The sequence below is a fragment of the Phyllopteryx taeniolatus genome, chromosome 11, assembly GCF_024500385.1.
Source record: "Phyllopteryx taeniolatus isolate TA_2022b chromosome 11, UOR_Ptae_1.2, whole genome shotgun sequence".
In the NCBI taxonomy this organism is placed as follows: domain Eukaryota; kingdom Metazoa; phylum Chordata; class Actinopteri; order Syngnathiformes; family Syngnathidae; genus Phyllopteryx; species Phyllopteryx taeniolatus.
Window position 1 is genome coordinate 10,243,202 of NC_084512.1, and position 24,246 is coordinate 10,267,447.

The 24,246-nt window shown below is 42.0% G+C and overlaps 1 protein-coding gene across 1 annotated transcript; it reads left to right on the top strand.

Annotated features, from left to right (window-relative positions):
• Positions 1–18,916: 18,916 nt before the first annotated feature.
• LOC133486208 (transmembrane protein 121) lies at positions 18,917–23,360 on the top strand. Its single transcript, XM_061791022.1, has 2 exons — positions 18,917–19,725; positions 19,958–23,360. Exon 2 carries the CDS (start codon positions 20,138–20,140, stop codon positions 21,086–21,088), a length of 951 nt encoding a protein of 316 aa, XP_061647006.1. The 5' UTR covers positions 18,917–19,725; positions 19,958–20,137; the 3' UTR covers positions 21,089–23,360.
• Positions 23,361–24,246: the final 886 nt, after the last annotated feature.

The following is a 24,246-nucleotide window of genomic DNA, read 5'->3' on the forward strand; positions in this document are numbered from 1 at the left end:
GGGTACACCCTGAACTGGTTGCCAGCCAATCGCAGGGCACAAACAAACAAACAACCATTCACACTCACATTCACACCTACGGGCAATTTAGAGTTGTCAATTAAACTACCATGCATGTTTTTGGGATGCGGGAGGAAACCGGAGTGCCCGGAGAAAACCCACGCAGGCACGGGGAGAATAATGCAAACTCCACACAGGCGGGGCCGGGGATTGAACCCCGGTCCTCAGAACTGTGAGGCAGACGCTCTAACCAGTCGGTCACCGTGCCGCCTTCACGATAACAACAACTGTCAAAATAACCACTAACCATTCCCGACAAGCTATTATTCTATGTGTGCTCGTTACTGTTCTCCTGATTGCTGATGACATCAATGCAAAACCACAACAGCGTGACAAGAAATTATTTTGAGGGCTCAATAATACAGATGCTAAGATTGCTTCTGCCTCCAGCTATTTCCAAATAATGAGTATAAATGAATTGAAAAATGTAAACGGACCTGAGCCGCTGCTGGAGAAATTGATTTAGCGCTGGCTGACATGTCTGTACTAAAATGAGTGCTGCAGTCCAAGGCTGAGACTGCACACCCAGAAGGGGGAGAACACTGCTTTGACGCTCAATGTCTATTCAGTGTTTCTTTATTGCAACTTTAACTGGAGTGAGAATAAACTTACTTACTTAAAACTTAAGATGCAACTCCTGTGAGTTGAAATGACTTGATTAATTACCTTTGAGTAAACCTATTGCTGATGTTTAAGTCATTATGTTTCATCTAATTGCTTATGGATGAGTGTGTGATAAACTGTTCACCTTTCTAAATGAGATTAGCGATTGTGCTCATGTAGACACAAACTATCCAGGTAATCAGAATTCGGAATAATGAATGGCCAATATACAATGCTGCATCTACCCTCAGGTCCTTGCATTGAAACTTCATTTCACCTGATTTAACCTGCCTTTAAATACATTTATAGTCAGCTATGGCGATATATAATTATTCCACTTTTTAAAGCCAATCTTAGGCTTAACCAGAGAATGAAAGTATAGTAGTCTTGTAAAATAAAAAACATCACAAATACAGCACATTTTAACATGGCTTAAAACTAGGCACTCCTGATTAATTTAAGATTTTAGCTCAAGGAGTCGTGGGAAACATTTGAATTAATAATTAAATGTGTAAAATAAAAGGTTATTAAGGTACAAGCACCACTTCTAATGTTGTTTCTTCCCACAACCATTGCTGAGAGACTGAACAGATGGAAATGTAGTACTGCTAAAATCACTCTGAATGTCGTTTAATGCACATGTCGAGGAACAGTGAAGGGTTGTTCATACTGTAGACGGTGTACACTAAGAAATCCTCTCAATAGTTAAAAGCTCAAAGGTTTCAGTAACGTCACTGCATATCTCATATCTCTACAGATAGGGATGCGTACCTTTCACATTTTAACTGGTAGAGGAACCGATTCCCTGTACCTGGCAATCGATACTGGTATTCAACGGTAAACAATTTGTGGTACTTTTGTTTGTTTATGTGGTACTAAATGCTAATTTGTTCAATAATACCACGGCCTTTAGCTGTCTGCTGCTTACTGCCTCGCCACTCGTTAGCCAAAAGCTAGCTTCGTTGGTACGCGGCTCACCTTTGTGGGACTCTCACAAAGCACTTCCGCTTGGAGCGGTTTGCTGCCACCCTTCTAGCTTTCCTGGGCACTTATTTCCGCTCACGGATTGCTGCCCCCAAAACACCGACCGGTCGCCTTAAATTAATGAAGGCATATTACACTTGTATAGCGCTTTTCTAGACACTCAGACGCTTTTCAGTTTCATGAATTATTTATTCACTCCTCAGTCACACCCTTGTGATGGTAAGCTACTTGTGTAGCCACAAGGGCACAACGACGAGCGCTGTGTCTGACTCCCAGGAGCGCAACTCGGCGGCTTCTTTACTCCACTCCGAACTTTTTCAAGCAGTACCCCCTTCACTTTTCCACCAGGCTTCTGAGCATTTTTGATCCATAGTTGTTTGTTGTGAGTGACATCACTTGCTCTTGTGCGGCACTGATGTGTTGAATTGCGCCATGGAAAATTGGCCAACTCTTCCACTCCCGCTGCACGCACTGTCACAATGGGCGCGCTTAGGTACCGAAACATGGTACCGATTGATTTTATGTGAATCGGTGCTCGGTAGTAGAACTCGGTAGACCAAATTCGGTCAGTACCCAAAAAAGTACCGATTTCCCTATGCATCTCTATCTCCAGCTAACATAAGGATGCTTGTTTACATTGGTAAGTGGCCAACAAGGAAAGAAGTAGTAAATATTATTAAGTGTAGTATAGAAGTAGAAACAAGAGCAATAAATATTCGTTTTCTTTACTCTGTCTGCTGTTGCAATGAAGACACACCCCACTTTGCTCCCAGTCAAGGAGGAAGGATAAAGGCAGAGAATGGAACTGGCTCTGGACGTTTCACCGTCTTGGTCATTAAAAACATGATATAAAAGCTGGGGAGTCTGCCAAAGAGCCTCAGTGTCAGTGTCTGCCCTGCATGGCTGAGAGGAAGCGTTACTTCCCTTCAAGCCAGTTGATTCATCAAAAAGCTCCCTATATTGGTTAGTAAGGGGAAAAGTGTCTTGAGGAAACTTGAACATCTCAAGTATTTCTGAAAATACTGCTATGAAAAATGATCTGTAACGTCAAGTCCTAATTTATTTTTAGTTCTTTTTTAGCATTGAAATGAGTTCTGAAAAATGTAAAGGGTTTCTATGTAGAATCCAGGGTGCTTTCAGCATAATTGTTTAGCATTAGAAACTGCAAATGTGGGTCAAATCCCCATTTACACTCCGCCCCTCTCCCTTGACTCTTCAAGGCAAAAGTGAGGTGTTCAAATAGTGCCCTGCTAACACATATTTCTTGTGCATGCCCCCCTTATAATGCAATAATACAAACATCTTCTTGAAGAGCATCTCTTGCAAAATGTAAATGCTCAAGGCACGTATGGATTAATAATGAAATGTTCAAACTTTCTTGTCAAGCTGCTATATTTATTTTAATCACACTGCTAACTATTTAAGTCCACATAGCTCATGATGTACTTTTAACATTTCCACTTTCACTTCAAATGGCAATGTTATAAAAAGCACTGACACCACAAACAATGTGTTAGTCATTATAAAACGGGACTAGATATTTCATCTAGCAGCTGCAGTAATTCTTTAACATCACTTGTTGCTGCACAAAATTTGTGGTTCACAATAATTTGTGCTCCAAAGCCCTTTGAAAATAACAGGCATTCGCAAATCACGCCTACTTGAACGTTTGAAGGGCAACTTAAGAACTTTACAAACAGGTAATATTGAAAATATTCATGGTACATTTCCAAAGTAACATTCTTTTCTTTCTAACTTGCTCCGTGGGCGCAGTTTTTTCTGTTTTTGTGGTTATTGTGATGGATGTTTATTGGCAGTCGGAAAGAACGAGGTTTGAGAGAGGATGGACAGGGAGAAAAGAGAGAACGGCAAAAAGACATACTAAAAGAGAACAATAGCAGTATAAAATGGTATACAACTACTACATAGGAGTTGGTTCGATCTATATTATGTGGAATGGGAAGGTAGTTCTACACGTTGTGAGGAAGGGAGGGCAAAAGTACTGGGTAGGACAGGGGGCAGGTAGTAAGTCTGGCAGTGCTGTGTGGTGGGAGTGGCTTTGTGATGCTGAAATACCTGTAGAAACTGAGTGTAAATACTAGGACAGTCCAGAAAAGGAACAAAGTCATTTTCTTTAGCAATTGAGGAGTGGCACCATACCAAGCAACTGAATCCCATGGGCATGTGTCCGCAGAGACATGCCAGTGAATCAGCACATGTACAATAGTCATCAGTGGTGAGACATTTATTTATATCAGGGGATCAATTCATCGATCCATCCATTTTCTGTACCGCTTATACTCATTAGGGTCACGGGCGTGCCGGAGCCTATCCCAGCTATCTTCGGGCGAGAGGCGGGGTACACCCTGAACTGGTCGCCAGCCAATCGCAGGGCACATATAGACAAACAACCATTCGCACTCACATTCACACCTACGGGCAATTTAGTCTTCAATCAACCTACCGTACATGTTTTTGGGATGTTGGAAGAAACCAGAGTATCCGGAGGAAACCCACGCAGGCACGGGGAGAAGAAACTCCACACAGGAGAGGCTGGGATTTTAACCCGGTCCTCAGAATTGTGAGGTAGATGTGCTAACCAGTCAGATCAATTCATAAAGTAAAAAATATTATAGTTATTAAACATACTTTTCAGAATGCCAGTTAGAACCTAATTTCCATACTAAAACCAATGTTGATTGTTTATTGAGTGATATTCCAATTTTTTTTTTTTTTTTTTACTCGATCCATCGGTCCCCCCCTATTCCCCACTTATTCGTGCTTTTTGATTTTTTTTCATAGCAATTATAAGATTACCCCCGACCCTAGTGAGGGGAAAATGGATGGATGGAATTATAAGATTAGAAAAAAATTGTCTTCTCAAAACAAGAAAAACAAGACATTTTGTCCCTGAAATAAGTGAAAAAAATATGCCAATGCAACTAATATGAAGTGATTTGATAAGCTTCTTAAAACAAGATCTTCCATCCATCCATTGTCTTCCGCTTATCCGAGGTCGGGTCACTGGGGCAGCAGCCTCAGCAGGGAAACCCAGACTTCCCTCCTCCCAACCACTTCCTCTAGCTCTTCCGAGGGGATCCCGAGGCGTTCCCAGGCAAGCTGAGAGACGTAGTCTCTCCAGTGTATCCTGGGTTGTCGCCGGGGTCTCCTCCCAGTGGGACCTGGCCGGAACACCTGACCAGGGAGGTGTCCCGGAGGCATCCTAAACAGATGACCGAGCCACCTCATCTAGCGCCTCTCAATGCGGAGGAGCAGCGGTTCTACTCTGAGCCCCTCCCGGATGACCCAGCTTCTCACCTTATCTCTAAGGGAGAGCCCGGACACCCTGCGGAGGAAACTCATTTTGGCCGCTTGTATCCGGGATCTTGTTCTTTTGGTCACGACCCACAGCTCGTGACCATAGGTGAGGGTAGGAACATAGATCGAGCGGTAAAGAGAGCGTCGCCTTTCTGCTTAGCTCCTTCTTCACCACAACGGACCGATACAAAGTCCGCATCACTGCAGACGCTGCACTGATCCGCCTGTCGATCTCCCGTTCCATTCTTCCCTCACTCGTGAACAAGACCCCAAGATATTTGAACTCCTCCACTTGGGGAAGGATCTCATCCCCGACCTGGAGAGGGCATTCCACCCTTTTCCGACTAAGGACCATGGTCTCAGATTTAGAGGTGCTGATTCTCATCCCAGCCACTTCACATTCGGCTGCGAACCGCTCCAGTGAGAGTTGGAGATCACGGCCTAATGAAACCAACAGAACCACATCATCTGCAAAAAGCTGAGATGCAATAATGAGGACACCAAACCGGACCCCCTCTACCCCTCGGCTGCGCCTAGAAATTCTGTCCATAAAGGTTATGTACAGACATGGTGACAAAGGGCAGCCTTGGCGGAGTCCAACCCTCACTGGAAATGAGTCCGACTGACTGCCGGCAATGCGTACTAAACTCTGACACCAGTCGTACAGGGACCGAACAGCCCGTATCAGGTACCCCATACTTCCGAAGCATCCCCCACAGGACTCCACGAGGGACACAGAACGCCTTCTCCAAGTCCACCAAACCCATGTAGACTGGTTGGGACATAGCCGGGGGATCGGATCGCCAAGGTCCGCGCATTCGGCCACCGCCCAGCTCACACCTCACCCGACCCCTATGGCCCCTATGAGAAGGGGAACCCATGTTACCCTTTCGGGCTGTGCGCCATGGGTGGAGGCCCGGCCACCAAGTGCTCGCCTTCGAGCCCCACCTTCAGGCCTGGCTCCAGAGGGGGGCCCCGGTGACTCGCGTCCGGGCAAGGGAAACCTTGATCCATATATTTTGTTCGTCATAGGGGTTTTTGGAGCCGTGCTTTGTCTGGTCCCTCACCTAGGACCTGTTTGCCATGGGTGACCCTACCAGGGGCGTGAAGCCCCAGACAACTTAGCTCCTAGGATCATTGGGACACACAAACCCCTCCACCACGATAAGGTGACGGTTCAAGGAGAGGTAAAACAAGATCTTTTTTTGTGTGTGTCGAAACTGTCTTAAAATAAGTACAGTATGATGTTTTCACTACAAATAAGATAAATGCACTAGTTAAAATTCTGCTCTTATTTGCAGTGAAGGATTTTTGCTATTTGCAGTCAGGCACGGTCCCTTTCCCCCACGAATAAAAGGCAAAGACAATAAAAGCTGAGGTCTTGCATGGTGCCATAAATAGGGACATTTTATGTGACTTTAGAGGCATATTTTTTCACCAAAATGTTTTTAAAATGACAAACTTTAAGTCCTGAGGGGTATGTAGTAGCTCCACAGAGTTTGTGCACATGAAGAAGAGACAATACCATCCTTTGCTCCATTATATGAACTAAACTCTTTTAATGTTGTATTTTTGTCGTTACTGAAGCTAATTCTCACATTCACTTAAATGTTAATTTCAATATGTATATCTAATATTAAGCAATGCTATATTTAGTGACTCATTTTTCATTCGATGCTGAAATTCTTACAACCCTCCAGCTGCTCTCATCGAGGAGCTTCACTTAAATGAATGCTCTCGATTACAACCACACGAACCATCCTCGTCACAGCAGCTCACTTTTACCGGCCATAGATATTAGAATTATATTTGCGTAAGCTTCAATGATTATACAAACCCATCGCATGCACACTGAGTGATTAATGGCTACTATCAGTCATGGTGCAACATTAGTGCTGCTGTTTGCAGAGCCCTGTCTCTTGCAATGGCACATGCTGCTAATGTGCTTTGCTCCCAAAATAAGGAGTGTTTGTGTCAAGTGCAGGAGAGATCTTGAATTTTGAACAGGATTATAAACAGAACAACATGGACATGCAGGGTTTATTTGTTGTTTTGCCACAAAAGACAGCGTTGTCTACAATTCTTTTTTTCTGCTAAAAATAAGGTAGAACCAAGTGAGGAGTAAGGTTAAACACTACCCCGCTACACATCCTTGTTGGTGCTTGGGGGCCTCACAGAAGACATGACTTGCTCGTTCAGGGGAATATAGGTACATCTTTTCAGCAAATTCTAATTTAGTTTGTTGACACTTTGATTAATGCGATGCATTTACATTCAAATACAGGACATTTAAATGAGCAAATGGCCACATCATCGTGTTGCGTTTGATCGTGTCAAGCCCAGACAACCACACGGAGGACTGCGTAAACAGAACATTTATCAATGAGGCCAAATCTAATTAGGCTGTAAACAAATCATTGCATTACACGTAGCCTTAAAGAATGCGTCAGTTTGCTTAGACAACACAATGTTGTTTATCTTCATTGTAACACCGACCAGACAGAGATCCAAAGAGACAGTGAGGAAACTCTTCATTTTAATTACACACTATTTTGTGGTTTGTAGCATTGAGTTAATTTAGCTGGCTTAACTGAAGCTATCAGTGGGTAATCCTGTGGGGAGAGCAGAAAGCAGACAGGTTAACAAAAAGCCTTTCAAAAAAATGTGCAGCCTAATCACCTAATCAAAACATGGACTCCATGAGTGACACTAAATCCACTACTGGATCTCGGAATTTACTCTCAATAAAGGCCACTACCATTTTGTCAACGCAGTTGCCAACAGTTTTAGTTCAAATGTATGTAACAAAAACAGCTTCTGACATTGACGGAAATGTCTTGGTCATTTGGAATTAAATAAATAAATAAATAGATAAAGAAAATGACAGATCATGATCATATCAACATTTTGCAGTCTTGACATCTTATCTGATTAGAGGACACGCTTGTCTCTGTTTGAATAACTGGAGGGCATGACCCTTTGAGTTGTTGTGATATTTCATTGAAAACAACATGTTTTCTAACAAGACTGACTGTTATGCTTTGTTTGTTCAGTTCAGTTCAGTTTATTTTTGAAAGGGGACAATGCAATTTCATAAAACACATGAAGTACACATGGTTAAAAAAGCCAGAATTAGCCAGAAGGCTAGTTTTCATCTGTAGTCCCCTGGCCATGATGTAAAAAAGCATGTTTGTTTGTTTGTTTGTTTCGGCTGGCATGTATACGTATATTATTGTGCACATAAAAAGCTGTTTTTCAGATGATATAGTGTTGATTTTGAAGAATTTGATACATTTTATTTAGCCAATCTCTACTCTTGAGTAAAAATTAGGAGCTCTGTGTCATTTGGTTTTCGGGCAGTCTGAATGTCTGACAAGGGCAGAGGGCATTCCATCTCCTTGTCCGATCTAAGAGCCCCATGAGGGCACCTTAGCTCAGCTACTTCATGTTTCCCAATTGGTTGTTAGAAGCCTTATGGGATTGTTTAAGATGAGAAGGCTTAAAGCCCCCATTTGTTTTCCTGTCGGTAATCGATGGCGCACTCAGTGTTACAGCTAATGTGATTTATGTGTCCCATTTTCACAGTTATGCTTCATGTACAAATTGTCTTTGGAGATGTAAATTCTCCATTCTTCCACATTCTTTTTCACAATTTGCTGACACAGAATTCCTGGCTGCCGAACACCAATAAGGAATTCACAAATCTCAATGTTGTTCAAATGATTTTTGTATTTATTTTTTTTGCTTCGGACTTGAGCAAAAAATTGAGATACCAGTGCAGCATGGTGGCAATGAACCCAACACAACTCACTTCACAAATAGAGAAATGTTTTTCAAAATGACAAGAATCAAGCTCTTTAATGTCACTCACAGTCAAAAGTTTACTGTCAGACTAAACATAAAACAGAGAGCTACACTATGTGCATTTAAAACAGGCATACATTCTTTATCCTCTGTGAAATTAACTAATTACTGTTGTTACTGAGTCATTTACAGTAGTTATGATAGTCTTACTGGCAGTAGTATTCTATGACACGCCGGTGGCCAAGTCGTGCACACCAGAAGGAGCCGCAATGAATTAATCATGATGCGAAGTGTGAAGTGTTTAATTCTTTAAATTGTATTTGATTATATTACTATATGTTTTTATGAAGTACAATATTATAGAGTGCTATTCACCTTATTAAAAAAAGATTAGTTGTTTTGGCTCATACTTAGGCGGCACGGTGGCCGACTGGTGCGAGCGTCAGCCTCACAGTTCTGAGGTGTGGGGTTCAATCCCCGTCCCCGCCTGTGTGGAGTTTGCATGTTCTCCCCGTGCCTGCGTGGGTTTTCTCCGGGCACTCCGGTTTCCTCCCACATCCCAAAAACATGCATTCATTGGAGACTCTAAATTGCCCGTAGCCATGACTGTGAGTTCGAATGGTTGTTTGTTTCTATGTGCCCTGCGATTGGCTGGCAACCAGTTCAGGGTCTACCCCGCCTCCTGCCCGATGACAGCTGGGATAGGCTCCAGCACGCCCGCGACCCTAGTGAGGAGAAGCGGCTCAGAAAATGGATGGATGGATGGATGGATGGCTCATACTTAGGTCACCATAACATACAATTCTAAAATCTTCAAGAGTTTTAGAGCCCGAATCTAAAACAAACATTACTGTATGTGAGAACCACTGATGGTTCACACTTTGCTTGACAGATTCTAAACCATTTCTCTGCTCTTTGCTTTCTCTTTCTGCCCGGCATCCGCTTCTGATGAGCATGATACTGTTATTGCTGTCACCCACTCCAACCCCCACTGAGCAACAGCAAACACACTACTTTCCAAAAATGCTTTAGTGTGGTCTGTCTCCCCAATTGGACAACAGGGTAGATTTAGTGCCGCCGATGTCTCCAATATGGTTCCATATACGCTGTCGGCAATGTCTGAGACATAAAATCAGCATTTGAGCTCTTCATAACACCATCAAATTGGGCGAATGGGATGTATGGGACAGTTGTAAAGACTTGGATGTGAGTCACTTGCAAGCCTACATTGGGTTCCTCATTTTGATAGGAGTGTAAAAAAAGTAAAAGGACAGTTGATTCTGTATTTAATAAGGAGACCCGCTCACATTATCTGTTGCCACACCATGGCTAGAATAGTCACAATGCTCCACTCACTCACAGATCGCTGCAATAACGCGTCGTCCTCTCACGCACAGAGAATGGGGCCTTGTGTCCATACGAGACTGTGAGTGTGCCACCTTTAAAGAGAATGAGAGGAGCTGCTTTGATTGGCGGTGACTGAAGTCAGCTGTAAAAACTTCTACAGTGACGCAGCTCGCCCACCCTCAGATCCACCGGCCTGCATTCATCAACGAAATTACCAACACCGGTACAGCTCTGGTGCTCAGGCCAGATTACGTCCAACACTGTAATGGTAGGTGATGATTTTGCCCTTTAATATCATGAACCAACAACTAGGTCATATAAAACTGTTGCTCTGGTAGGTCATCATTGTTTCAAGCAGTTGGATGTTTCCAGCAGCTTCTTTATCCTCAAAGTCGCCAAATGGTACAATCGCATTTGCTTGAAGGTTGCCAAGGTGGATTTGTGAGATCAAACACTTGTGCTCTTGTAAATCCAGCAACCTTATGTGTAAACAAGGCGGAATGAAGGAAGGTGACTTCTGCGTCAATGTTGCACATTCAAACAAATGGTCCTTTTCTCCTCTACCAAATAAATATGATGGAAAAAGTGATTGAATCATTGAAGAACCTCTTCAGTTCTGGTTTCACTTCAAAATATATACAGTACAATACAACCATTCTCCATAGCGCTTATCCTCACGAGGGTCGCGGGCGTGCTGGAGCCTATCCCAGCTATCTTTGGGCGAGAGTTGGGGTACACCCTGAACTGGTCACCAGCCAATCGCAGGACACATATAAACAAACAATCATTTGCACTCACATTCACACCTATGGGCAATTAACCTACCATGCATGTTTTTGGGGTGTGGGAGAAATCCAGAGCACCCGGAGAAAACCCACACAGGCACAGGGAGAACAAGCAAACGCCCCACAGGCGAGGCCAAATTTGAACTGTGAGGCAGATGTGCTAAGCAGTCGGCCACTGTGCCACCGAAGTCTTGACTTGCCAACCAAATTTTGAAAAATATAGTATGCTATTGCTTTGAGAAACCATGCTCAAATATTTATAGAAAGGCAAATACCACATTTAGGGGCCAGGGAATTGAATTGAAGACATTTATGATAACAGGAAAATCAGTAGGGGAAAGCCACAGAAATGCTGCTGTAAGGAGTGCTTACTTTGCGTCCTCTGACTCTCTTTTGTGGATGCTTTATGTTGAGAATGTGGCTTCTATTTTATTATGTATTTAGAAGAAGTTTGTTCATATCCTCACTTGCGCAGACCAGATCCATCCAGAAGGTTGAATCAACAACTTCTTTTTGGTTGATAGTATTTCACCTTTCTTGTAAACAACTTTATAAATTCTAACTTCAGGGAGGAGGAGCCCTAGATTTAACTGTCAGATGGAAGTGACACCTAGAGGATAGTCACATTAACAGTTAGTTCCAGAGTATTTGGACAATGCCATCGTTTTTATGATTATGTCTTCACGTCACCACAATATATTAGAAATAAAACCATTGAGATTAAATTTAGGTGTAAACTTTCAGCTTTACTTTTTTAAGTTTCACAAACCCATGGCATTTACCATTTATTTTACGGAGTACTTCCATTTACAGCTGCTTAAGTACAGTAGTGCCTTGAGGTACGAGTGACCCGAGTTTATCAAGATACCAGCTGTGCGCCAATTTTTTTCTTCTTTTACTTACGACCAAAATTTTTAAATATGAGTGCCGTTTCGGCAGTATAACTCGACTCACTGATGACTGTATGTGACAACTTAATATTCTGTATTTATTATTTATTGGAGACTACGGATGAAAACTAGTGTTAAGCTAACTGTGACATATTTATGTCGTTTTTTCTATACAGAGTTCTATTTATATTCTGAAAATGATCATTAATGTGCACTTTCCAGTCAGAATAAAGCAACAAATGGAAAAAAAAGAAACTTCACAACAGGTAGGAGTTTGGAAGCTAGTGAACAAGTCTTCATAAGAGAGGCTTCAAACTCTTTAGTGCCACTCCCAGTTGAAGTTTACTGTCAAACTAAACATAAAACAAGAGAATTACACCTTTTTTAATTAAAACAAGCACACAACTTTGCCTTCTACTAGCTTAATGCTAACACAGAATGCAAAATACCATAGACGGACTCACGGATAACAATGATAGTCGAGCTGTCACAACCCTTTAAGCAATGGATATTTGAACACCAAACGGTGAAGCAAAATATGTAGACAATACTCACAGGCATATTTTCTTTATCCTCTGTGAAAAATGATGAACATTACATTATTAAATTTACAGCAGTTGCAAAAGTTTTCTTCGTTTGTGTTCGTGTCTTCATGACTGAATTTTACTGCCCCGGGGTGACACAGTTGTACATAACAGATCATGATGCATAAACTGTTTAATTCTTTACATTCTATGTAATTACGTTATTACTGTATGTTTTATAAGGTACATATTATAGAGTCCTATTTCCCTTATTTAAAAAAACATTTGTTGTGTGTTGGGGGGGCTGTAGCGGTTAATGAAATTTCCATTCATTTCAATGGGTGTAGAGCTATGAGCGTGGTGACGGAACACATTAAATATTGTATCTCAAGGCACCCCTGTATTTAGATATCATGGCATAACTGTCGAACCATATATATATATCAGTACATCTGCCCCACAATTCTGAGGACCCGGGTTTAAATATGGCCTCGCCTGTGTGGAATTTGTACGTTCTCCCCATGCCTGTGTGGGTCTTCTCCGGGTACTCAGGTTTCCTCCCACATCCCAAAAACATGCATGATAGGTTAATTGAAAACTCTAAATTGCCCGTAGTGTCATGAACGGAACAGAGGATAGGACCCAAAAATGCACAACTCCAAAACAAATGGCCAGTTTCAAAAAGAGAGGTTTGATATACGGGCAGAGGTCGCTACACAGGCAGGCAATCCAAAAAAGGCAACACTATCCAAAAACGTGAGGCAAAAAGGCAAGGTCGATAATTGGAACAGGGTCTAGTCTTACTGTGAGTCTGGACGTGGAAACAAGGAATGCTGACGACAAGGTACAACAACGAACTGGCGAATAGAAAGAATGAGACACGAGGTTAAATGCAAGGGGTAGTTAGGGTGAACGAGGCACAGGTGGTGAAGAGACAGGGGGAAAACAACAACCGGAACACACACCCATGGCACGTAGGTGTGAATGTGAGTGCGAATGGTTGTTTATTTATATGTGCCCTGCGATTGGTTGGTGACCAGTTCAGGGTGTATCTCGCCTCTCACCCGAACATAACTGGAATAGGCAATATATGGTAGGAGCTGGGATATATATATACAGTGGGGCAAAAAAAGTATTTAGTCAGCCACCAATTGTGCAGGTTCTCCCACTTAAAAAGATGAGAGAGGCCTGTACTTTTCATCATAGGTATACCTCACCTATGAGAGACAAAATGAGAAAAAAGAATCCAGAAAATTGCATTGTCTGATTTTTAAATAATTTATTAGCAAATTACGGTAGAAAATAAGTATTTGGTCACCTACAAACAAGCAATATGTCTGGCTCTCACATGTAACTTCATCTTTAAGAAGCTCCTCTGTCCTCCACTCGTTACCTGTATTAATGAAACCTGTTTGAACTCGTTATCAGTATAAAAGACACCTGTCCACAACCTCAAATAGTCACACTCCAAACTCCACTATGGCCAAGACCAAAGAGCTGTCCAAGTACACCAGAAAGAAAATTGTGGACCTGCACAAGGCTGGGAAGACTGAATCTGCAATAGCTAAGCAGTTTGGTGTGAAGAAATCAACTGTGGGAGCAATTATTAGAAAATGGAAGACATACAAGACCACTGATAATCTCCCTCCATGCAAGATCTCACCCTGTGGGGTCAAAATGATCACAAGAACGGTGAGCAAAAATCCCAGAACCACACGGGGGTACCTAGTGAATGACCTGCAGAGAGCTGGGACCAAAGTAACAAAGGCTACCATCAGTAACACACTACGCCGCAAGGGACTCAAATCCTGCAGTGCCAGATGTGTCCCCCTTGCTTAAGCCAGTACATGTCCAGGCCCATCTGAAGTTTGCTAGAGAGCATTTGGATGATCCAGAAGAGGATTGGGAAAATGTCATATGGCCAGATGAAACCAAAATCGAACATTTTGGTAAAAACTCAACTTGTCGTGTTTGGAGGAGAAAGAATGCTGAGTTGCATCCAAAGAACACCATACCTACTGTGAAGCATGGGGGTGGAAACATCATGCATTTAGCCTGTTTTTCTGCAAAGGGACCAGGACGACTGATCCATGTAAAGGAAAGAATGAATGGGGCCATGTATCGGGAGATTTTGAGTTAAAACCTCCTTCATCAGCAAGGGCATTGAAGATGAAAAGTGGCTGGGTCTTTCAGCATGACAATGATCCCAAACACACAGCCCGGGCAACGAAGGAGTGGCTTCGTAAGAAGCATTTCAAGGTCCTGGAGTGGCCTAGCCAATCTCCAGATCTCAACCCCATAGAAAATCTTTGGAGGGAGTTGAAAGTCTGTGTTGCCCAGCGACCCCAAAACATCACTGCTCTAGAAGAGATCTGCATGGAGGAATGGGCCAAAATACCAACAACAGTGTGTGCAAACCTTGTCAAGACTTACAAAAAACGTTTGACCTCTGTCATTGCCAAAAAAGGGTATATAACAAAGCATTGAGATGAACTTTTGTTATTGACCAACTACATATTTTCCACCATAATTTGCTAATAAATTCATTAAAAATCAGACAATGTGATTTTCTGGATTTTTTTTTCTCATTTTATCTCTCATTGGTGAGGTATAACTACGATGAAAATTACAGGCCTCTCTCATCTTTTTAAGTGGGAGAACCTACACAATTGGTGGCTGACTAAATACTTTTTTGCCCTATTTTTGTTTTTCAATGCGTGGATGAGACTAATGTGTGGGCCGTCATTAAATCCCGGAGGTCTGGAGCCCACGGACATCACCATATTCAGAGTTTTCCAGATGTTACTAGAATCTGTCAAATTTGAATGTCATATCAGGTTAGAGATGTTATGGTACACAAATACACTGATTTCATTCAGAAAATTTTGATTAAGGTTTTATCTTTCACTCGGGAGCTGCTGTAGAAGTCTTGCAGATATTTCTGCTATTTTATTTTCACTGAAATGGCTGTAATGCTGTGATATTACCACAAGATGGTGGGGGCAGTGTCCCCAAATGTGGCTCTTGGGGTCCAAGTTGAAAAAAATGTAGTGTCATGGGTCTGAGAGGCAGAAATATAAAGGTTAAAGAAGAATAAATTCAAGAACATTTTGGAGCAGGTAGACCTACTATTGTCAAGAGATGAATTCCTAAATGTAAGTTTTAACAAGGTAACATTTAAGGATAGGAAAATGTAACTCAGCATCCAGTGTTCATTTTTGTAGAGAGAAAAAAAAGGTCAATTTGTATCAGAAAGATGGGAAGAGGAACGTATGAAGGAGGAAAGGAACAGCTCATAATCCAAAGCATACCCCATCCGTCAAAAATGGAATAGGCTAACTGATATTAATTTCTGATGTAGCTTCTGACATAAATAACAGGATGAATTGTGTAGGATATACTTCCTACTCACATTCGGTTAAAAGAAACAAAAATTTAATTTCATTTCCATCACTGGATGTTTGAAATTTTTATCGATCTATTTATCTAAACTATGTTTTGTGAGCCCATGTAATGGTTACACCCAAAAATGTATGCTAGATACAGAATTTAAGTCATTGGGTTTGTAGGTTTATGGCAATTGCGTGAATGCCCTTTGTATAGAGATGACTAGTTAATTTCTCCAAAGAGGACTTCACATTCAAGAATCTGGACATTGTTGTCCTCTCAAGGAAATCCTTTCTACTCGGAGTATGAGTAAACCACTGTTTTGACCCCAAGTGGAGTCTTTTTTTTTTTGGTTGCCTTCAATTTAACCTTCACAGACAAAGTGAAGACAATATAGCAAATGCTGAGTGTGCAAAAACGTGGATATTTTGGAGATGAGGCTTTGCCTTCAAGCTCAGGTTAACTGCTCTTTTTAATTGAGAGGTTAACATTGTGTTGGCCTCCATTGTAAATCACAAAATGCATGTAAATGAAGACATAAATTATAGATTACAGGGTACAATGTGAAAGGAATAACAAACGTGTACTTTGACTGTAGCGCATCAATCCCCCATACTGCTTTAATGTGAGTCAAACTATTATAGTGACAGGGATCGTTCCCCTGTGGTACCGACATGCAAGCCAGTCATTTCAATTTACAATTTGGACTTTAAACTGGTGCTGTTAGCTCAAGTGACTTTAGGTACAGGATTCAACAGGGAGCAGTTATGTGTCTGGCTCAAGGACAAATCGTTTTTATTGGTTGGGTTGACCTGTGATTATCCTCACAAGGGTCGCGGGAGTGCTGGAGCCTATCCCAGCTATCTTCGGGCAGGAGGCGGGGTACACCCTGAACTGGTTGCCAGCCAATCGCAGGGCAGATACAAACAAACAACCATCCGCACTCACATTGACACCTACGGGCAATTTAGAGTCTTCAATTAACCTACCATGCATGTTTTTGGGATGTGGGAGGAAACCGGCGTGTCTGGAGAAAACCCACGCAGGCACAGGGAGAACATCCACACAGGCTGTGCCGGGGATTGAACCCCAGTCCTCAGAAGTGTGAGGAAGACGCTCTAACCAGTTGTTCACCGTGCTGCCGACCTGTAATCATTCATTAGATAAATTGTTTTTTTTATCTCTATCATTTGGTCATTTTAACATTTGGACTGCAGAATGCCACCAGGGCCTGTCATGTGACTCCTAAGACCAGAATGGCATGAATCCTAGTTTGCTTATTCACCACGCATGCAGACTCATGAAAGACCAATTTAAAAAAAACACACACACACAAAGGCAAAATGCTAATTAGGACAGCAGCAAATGGTTTGATTTGTCCTTGTTTCTTAGACACGAAATCTCCATGTGCTTTAATGATAAAGACACAAGGATGGGAGACACTGACCTGCGTGATTGCAGCGGTCGGCTATCGCAACATCCGTGGTGATGATCTGCACAACTCAACATCTTCATTTTCTGCTCGCGATCAGGCTCAGAGACGGCTGAAGAGTGTCACCACACCAGACTGCATAGGAAAGCAATAGTCGTGACCTTTCAGAATGTGCAATTCATGAAGTGAGCAGTAAATGGCTTCATACTGTCATAATGAAAGTAGTTTCGTTTCTCTAAGGAGGGATTATCACTAATTGGCACAGCTGGTGAAACGACACGAGTTGTGTTATCATTCTGCATTGCAGAGTGAAACAACCCGTATTACCTCAAGGCATTTAGGACACTCATATCAGCCTCACATATTATAACATGCCAGAAGGTCAAAATATTTCCCTGACAGTCCCATGTTGCGCTCCAGCACGCCCACGACCCTAGTGAGGAGAAAATGGATGGATGGATAATTATTCAGTACAATCAAAAGAACTGTCATGCCCATCACTAAATTCTGCGCATGTCACAGGTCTGTAAAACGGTCTGCTATTGTAATCCTCCCTTATTTCCATCACGAATGATTAATGGTGATTATGCATAGTTTTAATGTTTCACGAGACAGCTATAACATAACATATTTGTACACTTGTATGACAGTGTGCCTATACAGTTAATAAATGCCTTTTGGCTGTTAAATTGCCATTGTTTCCTTACAGCAATTGGAGGTCGACCAGCATCCCAGAATGGATTGCGTGACGTTCAACTGTATTTATGAGGTCACTGATTTTGCAGATGGCTTAGCTCTCGGTTTTTGTTGTAATTCATCCCAAAGGTGACGAAGGGGGTTGAAGTCGGGGCTTTTCCATGCATGCCTTTCTGGACTTTGCTTTCTGCACTGGAAAACAGAACAAAAACCTTCCAAAAAATCTTTGTAAACGCATAATTTTCTTTGCAAGACAATTAAGAGGAATCCATGTAGCCCCTGATCGATTAAGTCAATGATAAAGGGTATGTCACGACTCTTTGTCCATATAAAGTACCTTTTCCCCCTCTTGCTATAACAAAATCATGTCAGTCAGCTTCAATGACTTGTTTTTTAAAATCTTTCCTAATTCTGCCTAACCACAATTGTATCTTTTCACATTTCCTCCTCGCCTTAATCTTGTTTCTTTTCGGCATCCTCACCCATAGTCTTCGGTGGCACCGCTCTTTCCTTAAATCAAGAGAAAATCTCTGTGCGAAAAGATCCCATCTTGGCTGCCCCATTTGCCCAATTCCCTTCATGTCCCCCTTGATTGCAGATGCAGTTTGCAGGGAAGACAGATTTCTTTATTTCTATTGGGAAGGATCTCTTCTCACCCATTACTCCCTCATTGGATCACTTCTCATTCTCTACCTCTGCAACTGGCAATAATGCACACTGCTTTAATCAGCTGCTCACTGAAGAGGGTTAGAGAGGCTTTTTTTGTGAGACTCAAACGAGAAACAGCCTAGGAAAATGGGATACCAGCACTGGACACAATGGGAAAAAGAAGACGGATGGGAAAGGGGTGATTGAAAAAAAACTGTGAGACAGAGAAGTTGTGCATTCAGCTACGCTGCTAAAGTCCTCCCTCCCCCTGCATTTCACCACCCCATGGAAATCTCTCTCTCTCTCTCTCTCTCTCTCTCTCTCTCTCTCTGTCTCTCTCTCTCTCTCTCTCTCTCTCTCTCTCTGCAGCTGTGGTATGCCGAGCATCACCTCCAAAGAGCAAGTGCCTTTACTTGAGCAGAGGAGGGAGAGGGGAGAGGAGGGTGGCAGCACGAGAAAGAGGAGACAGTCCTCAGAAGTGTGCACCAGGGAGCATCTACGACTTTGCAGAGAGAGCCGGAAAGTGCCCAGGGAGACGAGCAGAGGTGTTGGAGTACCAAAGTGGCTGCTGGGGATGGGAGAGCGTGCAGAGGGTGAATCAAACACTAACGCTGTTGATCCCTGGCGCAGCGAAGAAGCTAGAGCAGGAGAGTGAAAAGGTTGCATGATCTTGAACGGAGGCTTGAATGGGGGATCCTTTTCACGAGACAGGGTTGCGAGACAAAGCTGACTGGATAAAAATTTAAACACATTTGCTACAAATTTCCTTCCTCTGAAAGCGTCAAGGCTAGGTAAGAAAGACTAGATTGACGTTACTACTTTTGGCTTCACTGATGCTGCATAATGGAGAGGAAAACTCTTTGAGAGAAAAAAAAATTCAATCCAGACTGACCGCAAAGCTCTTTCGACTCAGAATAACTTTCTGGGGTTTTGCGCGCTTAACAAGCACAACATAAAAATAACCTCCATTCTCCTCAGTGGTTGAGATTGAGACCATTAAGATGCCTCCTGCTGATGCAGTCTGAACTATAAGTGGATTACGACGGGAATATTTTGGGACTGCGCTTTGAGAAAGGAAGAGGAAAATCCATAAGTGGTGGATTTACATCTGTCAGAGTGGAAGAGGATGCTGTGCCACTTTTGTCTTTCTTTTCCTGTGGATTACAGATGGGCTTTGTGATCTTTCTGCACAGTCTCCTGGATGACTGCACACCAGTCATTAGGATAAAGTACAAAGGGGGACTCAAGTGAGTACTGAGATGAATCTTTATCACTGAAGATTAGGCAAACACGGATGTTGAAAGTGAATCTGCAATGTAATGTTTTGTCCCTAATAATAAGACATGTAAGTGATTTGCTCAAGTGTTGCATTGTATTTAGTGAGGGATTCTCATTGGAGAGACATGCTGACATCTATTAATTTTCTGGCACACTAGTTGAACATCATTCACTAAATGAAGGCTTCTGTCTATCTGGCAGGTGGCTTGGACACAAGCAAAGAGTAATAGAGTTGATCCGTGAAATTCCACTTTCCTGGATTAGGGTTGAAGTGGAAGTCACTTTGGGTAGCACCATAATCTGATCTGCATCTTCACTGGACAAACTGAGGACACTCATCTTCAGGACATAGCTCCTCCTCCTCCCCTCATTTGAGCAAGGATGGTCCCCCCACCTCCCACCAACAAGCCACACGTGTGCCTGTCCACCATCCTCATCATGAGCAGCATGGCACTGATTGATGCCTACCTGGTGGAGCAGAACCACGGCCCGCGTAAGATCGGCATCTGCATCATGGTGATGGTGGGAGACATCTGCTTTCTGATTGTCCTGCGCTACGTGGCCGTGTGGGTGGGGGCTGAGGTGCGCACAGCCAAACGAGGGTATGCCATGATCCTTTGGTTCCTCTACATCTTTGTGCTGGAAATCAAGGTCTACTTTGTGTATCAGAACTATAAGGCTGACAGGAAGAGCCTTGATGCTCTGTCCAGGAAGGCACTAACACTGCTGCTCTCCATCTGCATTCCAGTGCTCTTTGTAGTGCTGGTGGCTATTGACCACATGGAGTATGTGCGTGCCTTCAAGAAGCGCGAGGAGATACGCAATCGTCTCTTCTGGGTGGTGGTGGACTTGCTTGACATTCTGGACATTCAAGCCAACCTGTGGGAGCCCCAGAAGAAGGGCCTCCCTCTGTGGGCGGAGGGCTTGATGTTTTTTTACTGCTACATCCTCCTCCTAGTGCTACCCTGTGTGTCTTTGAGTGAAATCAGCATGCAAGGTATCAACATTGTGCCCCACAAGATGCTCCTGTACCCAATCCTCAGCCTGGTGACTATAAACATCATCACACTCTTTATCCGTGGTGGCAACATGATTTTGTACAGGGACGCGAGGGTCTCAGGGATCCTCATAGGAAAGAACATACTGGCCATCATCATAAAGACCTGCAGCTTTGTCCAGTACAGGAGACAGTTACAGAGTGCCCCTCCTGCTTTTGGGGTTGAGCTGCAGAAAAATTCATTGGCCCATGCTCGCCCTGCCCCCACCACTCCCCAAGCGGTCATCCAGGACCAGACACCCCTGCCCGAGGTGACAACATGCGAGCACACGTGACAAAATGTTTAGCAGGACCCTCAAGATGCTGGCAGCGCACAATGTTTTACACTTTTTAGGTCATGTGAACAATCATCTGAACACACTGAATACTGATGCGCACACAAGATGTTTAGCCAGCATCTCCGGTTCTGTCATGCTGCAAAATACATCTCTTGTGACTTGGTCGAAGCGCTTTCCTCCTGTGAATTCTGTTGATTGTGTATCTTTCTAATGGTACAACAGGAAAAAACTGTAATTCAAGAATATACATTTTTGAATTGGCTGTTGCATCCTAATTGTGTGACGTGGTGTGCATTTCTGTTGCTTGAATCTTCTTTGTAGTCGAGGGCTTTATAACAAAACTCGAGCAAACAATGAAGGAATCCAAGTAATGTGAAAATAACTGTTCAAATGATGAACGTGTCTTTTCTATGTGACCTTTTGATAAAGTAATGCCCTTCTTCTGTGAGAACAGGGTTTGCATCACACAATCTCAAAGTCATTGGACCAGTTTAGTGTGTGTTCTGTTTTTAATTCAAATTCAGCAGGTCTTTAATTAACCTGAGCTGAAAAAATAAAAAGGACGATGATTTTTCCACTCATTGCTAAAGTGGTGATTTGCAATGTCATTCCTCTTGTGAGGCTGATTTTCTGAACCCAGGTTAGTCGTTTGAGTGGGTGCAGTATGAAGAATAGCATCTGCAGCTAAATGCATTGCTTGACTGACAGTGGCTCCAAACATGGGCTAACACACCTGTTGAATACGTGATTCTCCAACATCAGAATAGAAATCTCGCAAAATTATGTGGTCAACATCTATCCAATTTTCCCTCACGAGATGACTAAAATTATCTATCTATCTATCTATCTATCTATCTATCTATCTATCTATCTATCTATCTATCTATCTATCTATCTATCTATCTATCTATCTATCTATCTATCTATCTATCTGTCTATCTGTCTATCTGTCTGTTTGTCTGTCTGTCTGTCTGCCTGTCTGTCTATCTCTTCATTACATACATACCCAAAATCAGTAAAAAAAATTGGATAGCGGACTAATTCAATTTGGGTTATTTCTTGGAATTTTATTTATTTATTTTTTTAAATTCTAAAATAGTACAAATCACTGGTCGACTGGCGTTCGACATTATGAGGTTCCTCTATATATTCCATAGGGGAGGTGAGGAAACTGGACCATTAACAACAAACAGCACAAGTAGCTCACTTATGAAGCAGCTAATTGGGATACTTGTCTTTGTGAAGTATGAACTAGATTTTAAAACAGGCCTCTATAGAATGCACTTTCTTCTCTTAGGCTCTCCAACTAGTGGCTTCTTACATTATTTATAGCACACTGGCTTCTACGACGATGCAGTAGCTGGTACAATATTCGAGCCAATGAGAGCAAAAGTGGGCTAGCTCATATTTTTTCATTTTTAAGTCAAGTGCAGAAATGAAAAGCCATAGCTTTCTGATAACTATGTATAAAGCAGGTATACAGGTAACTATAATTTATAGGGGGCAGTCCATTGTTTTCTCAGCACTTTTTTAAAAATTTTTTTTAGCTTGGGTGCCAGTGAATCGGCATGCTAATATAGGTGAATTTTATTTATCACATTTCATGAGATTGATAGATTTGACAGCTGTTTGGACTTAGACCACAATTGCACTAAACCTTTAGTGGGATCAATTGGGCAGCAGCTTTAAAACCATTAATCATTTTCCTGCAAAATTGCAAAAATGGGGATAGTCCACTCAGTTTCTCAGTTCTCATTTATTCTGGGCATTATGAGAGTGGTGAAAATTTGCAAAAGCAGCGCATTGTTGCAAATGCAGAAGTTGCAGCATTGATTTACCTAGTGTATACATTTACACAGTTTGAGCAAACAATCGAAAGAATTCATCCTTTAGTATTTGATAAATGAATTTGCCTGAATGACAAGTAAACCTGTTGAGCACAAGTATGATTGTGCAATTTACAATACATTAATCAAAATAATTTAAATAATTTCTTAAGTAACAAAAAAATTCACTTTTAGTAGTTAGTAATTTTGTAATGAACCAACATTGACATAAAAACATTGTTTCAGCAATTACTTGAAGACCAGGCACTCCACCAGCTCATAATCTCTTGCTATTTTTTTATTTTTCAAGATGGAATTTCACAAGTGTCATTTGTAATTTCAAAAAAACAAACAATTACCACTGCATTGTGTCGATCCTCTTGATGCTTATGATGATGATGATTTGCCTTTGCTGAATGAATAATTATACTGCAGCATTTAGTCTCCCATGTCAAATAATTAAATAATATAATTTCTGTTACCACTTTTCTCAATTAAAAATGGTTTCAAATTATTCAGAACGTTTCCTTAGGATTTGGAAAAAGTTGATGGCTCATTTAAAGTGCACAGATTACCACTCATAGTCCAAAACAGGCCCAGTGGAGGGTTTGTTGGTTATATGACCTGAAAGAACAGGCAAAGAGTGAGACCTGGTGATTGAGATATATTCTCAATTAAATCGATGAATAATTAAATATTAAAATAAAGGAAGCACCCAAAGAAGCCATAATGAGCTCAGTTTTAACTTGAGTGTGTTTAGAGAGTTAAAAATACATGAGCACTACATTATGATGACACACCACACTGTTGTGAGGTTTATATTTAAATGTGAATGCAGAGAAGTCTCTCTTGGTACAAGGAAGAACCAGTCATTGATTGATTGGCTGAGGAACCAAAACATCTTCGAAAGGGTCTCAACGGTGCTCATGTACCCAACACCAAGTATTGAATGAATATATTTGACTGTGAGTGATATTGGGTTCACCGGCCCACATTAACACTGACACAACATAAGTGGCCTGTGCCCAGCAAGAAACCAAAAACAAGCTCGACCTTGGGCAGTCTCGGACGGCAGCACAGCCAGGGAAGCAAATCTATTTTTCATGGAACTCATGTTGAGGCAGAAAAATAACGGAAACAGATGCTCATCAAATATTGATTTCCATGTACTGGGGCTAACCGATGACAGATATTGGAAGACTAGCCAGAAAAGATGTTTTACAGCATACACAAAACTGTCTGTGTTGACGTTGCATTCATTTTAAAAAATCCTTTAAAGGCTCAAACGTAAAGCTCCCTGTATATTTCAAAGTGTGAGGGCCAGGTCAC

Bases quoted from the DNA above. Each gene is read 5' to 3' on its own strand.
- LOC133486208 (XM_061791022.1), top strand. From the start codon at position 20,138: ATGGTCCCCCCACCTCCCACCAACAAGCCACACGTGTGCCTGTCCACC.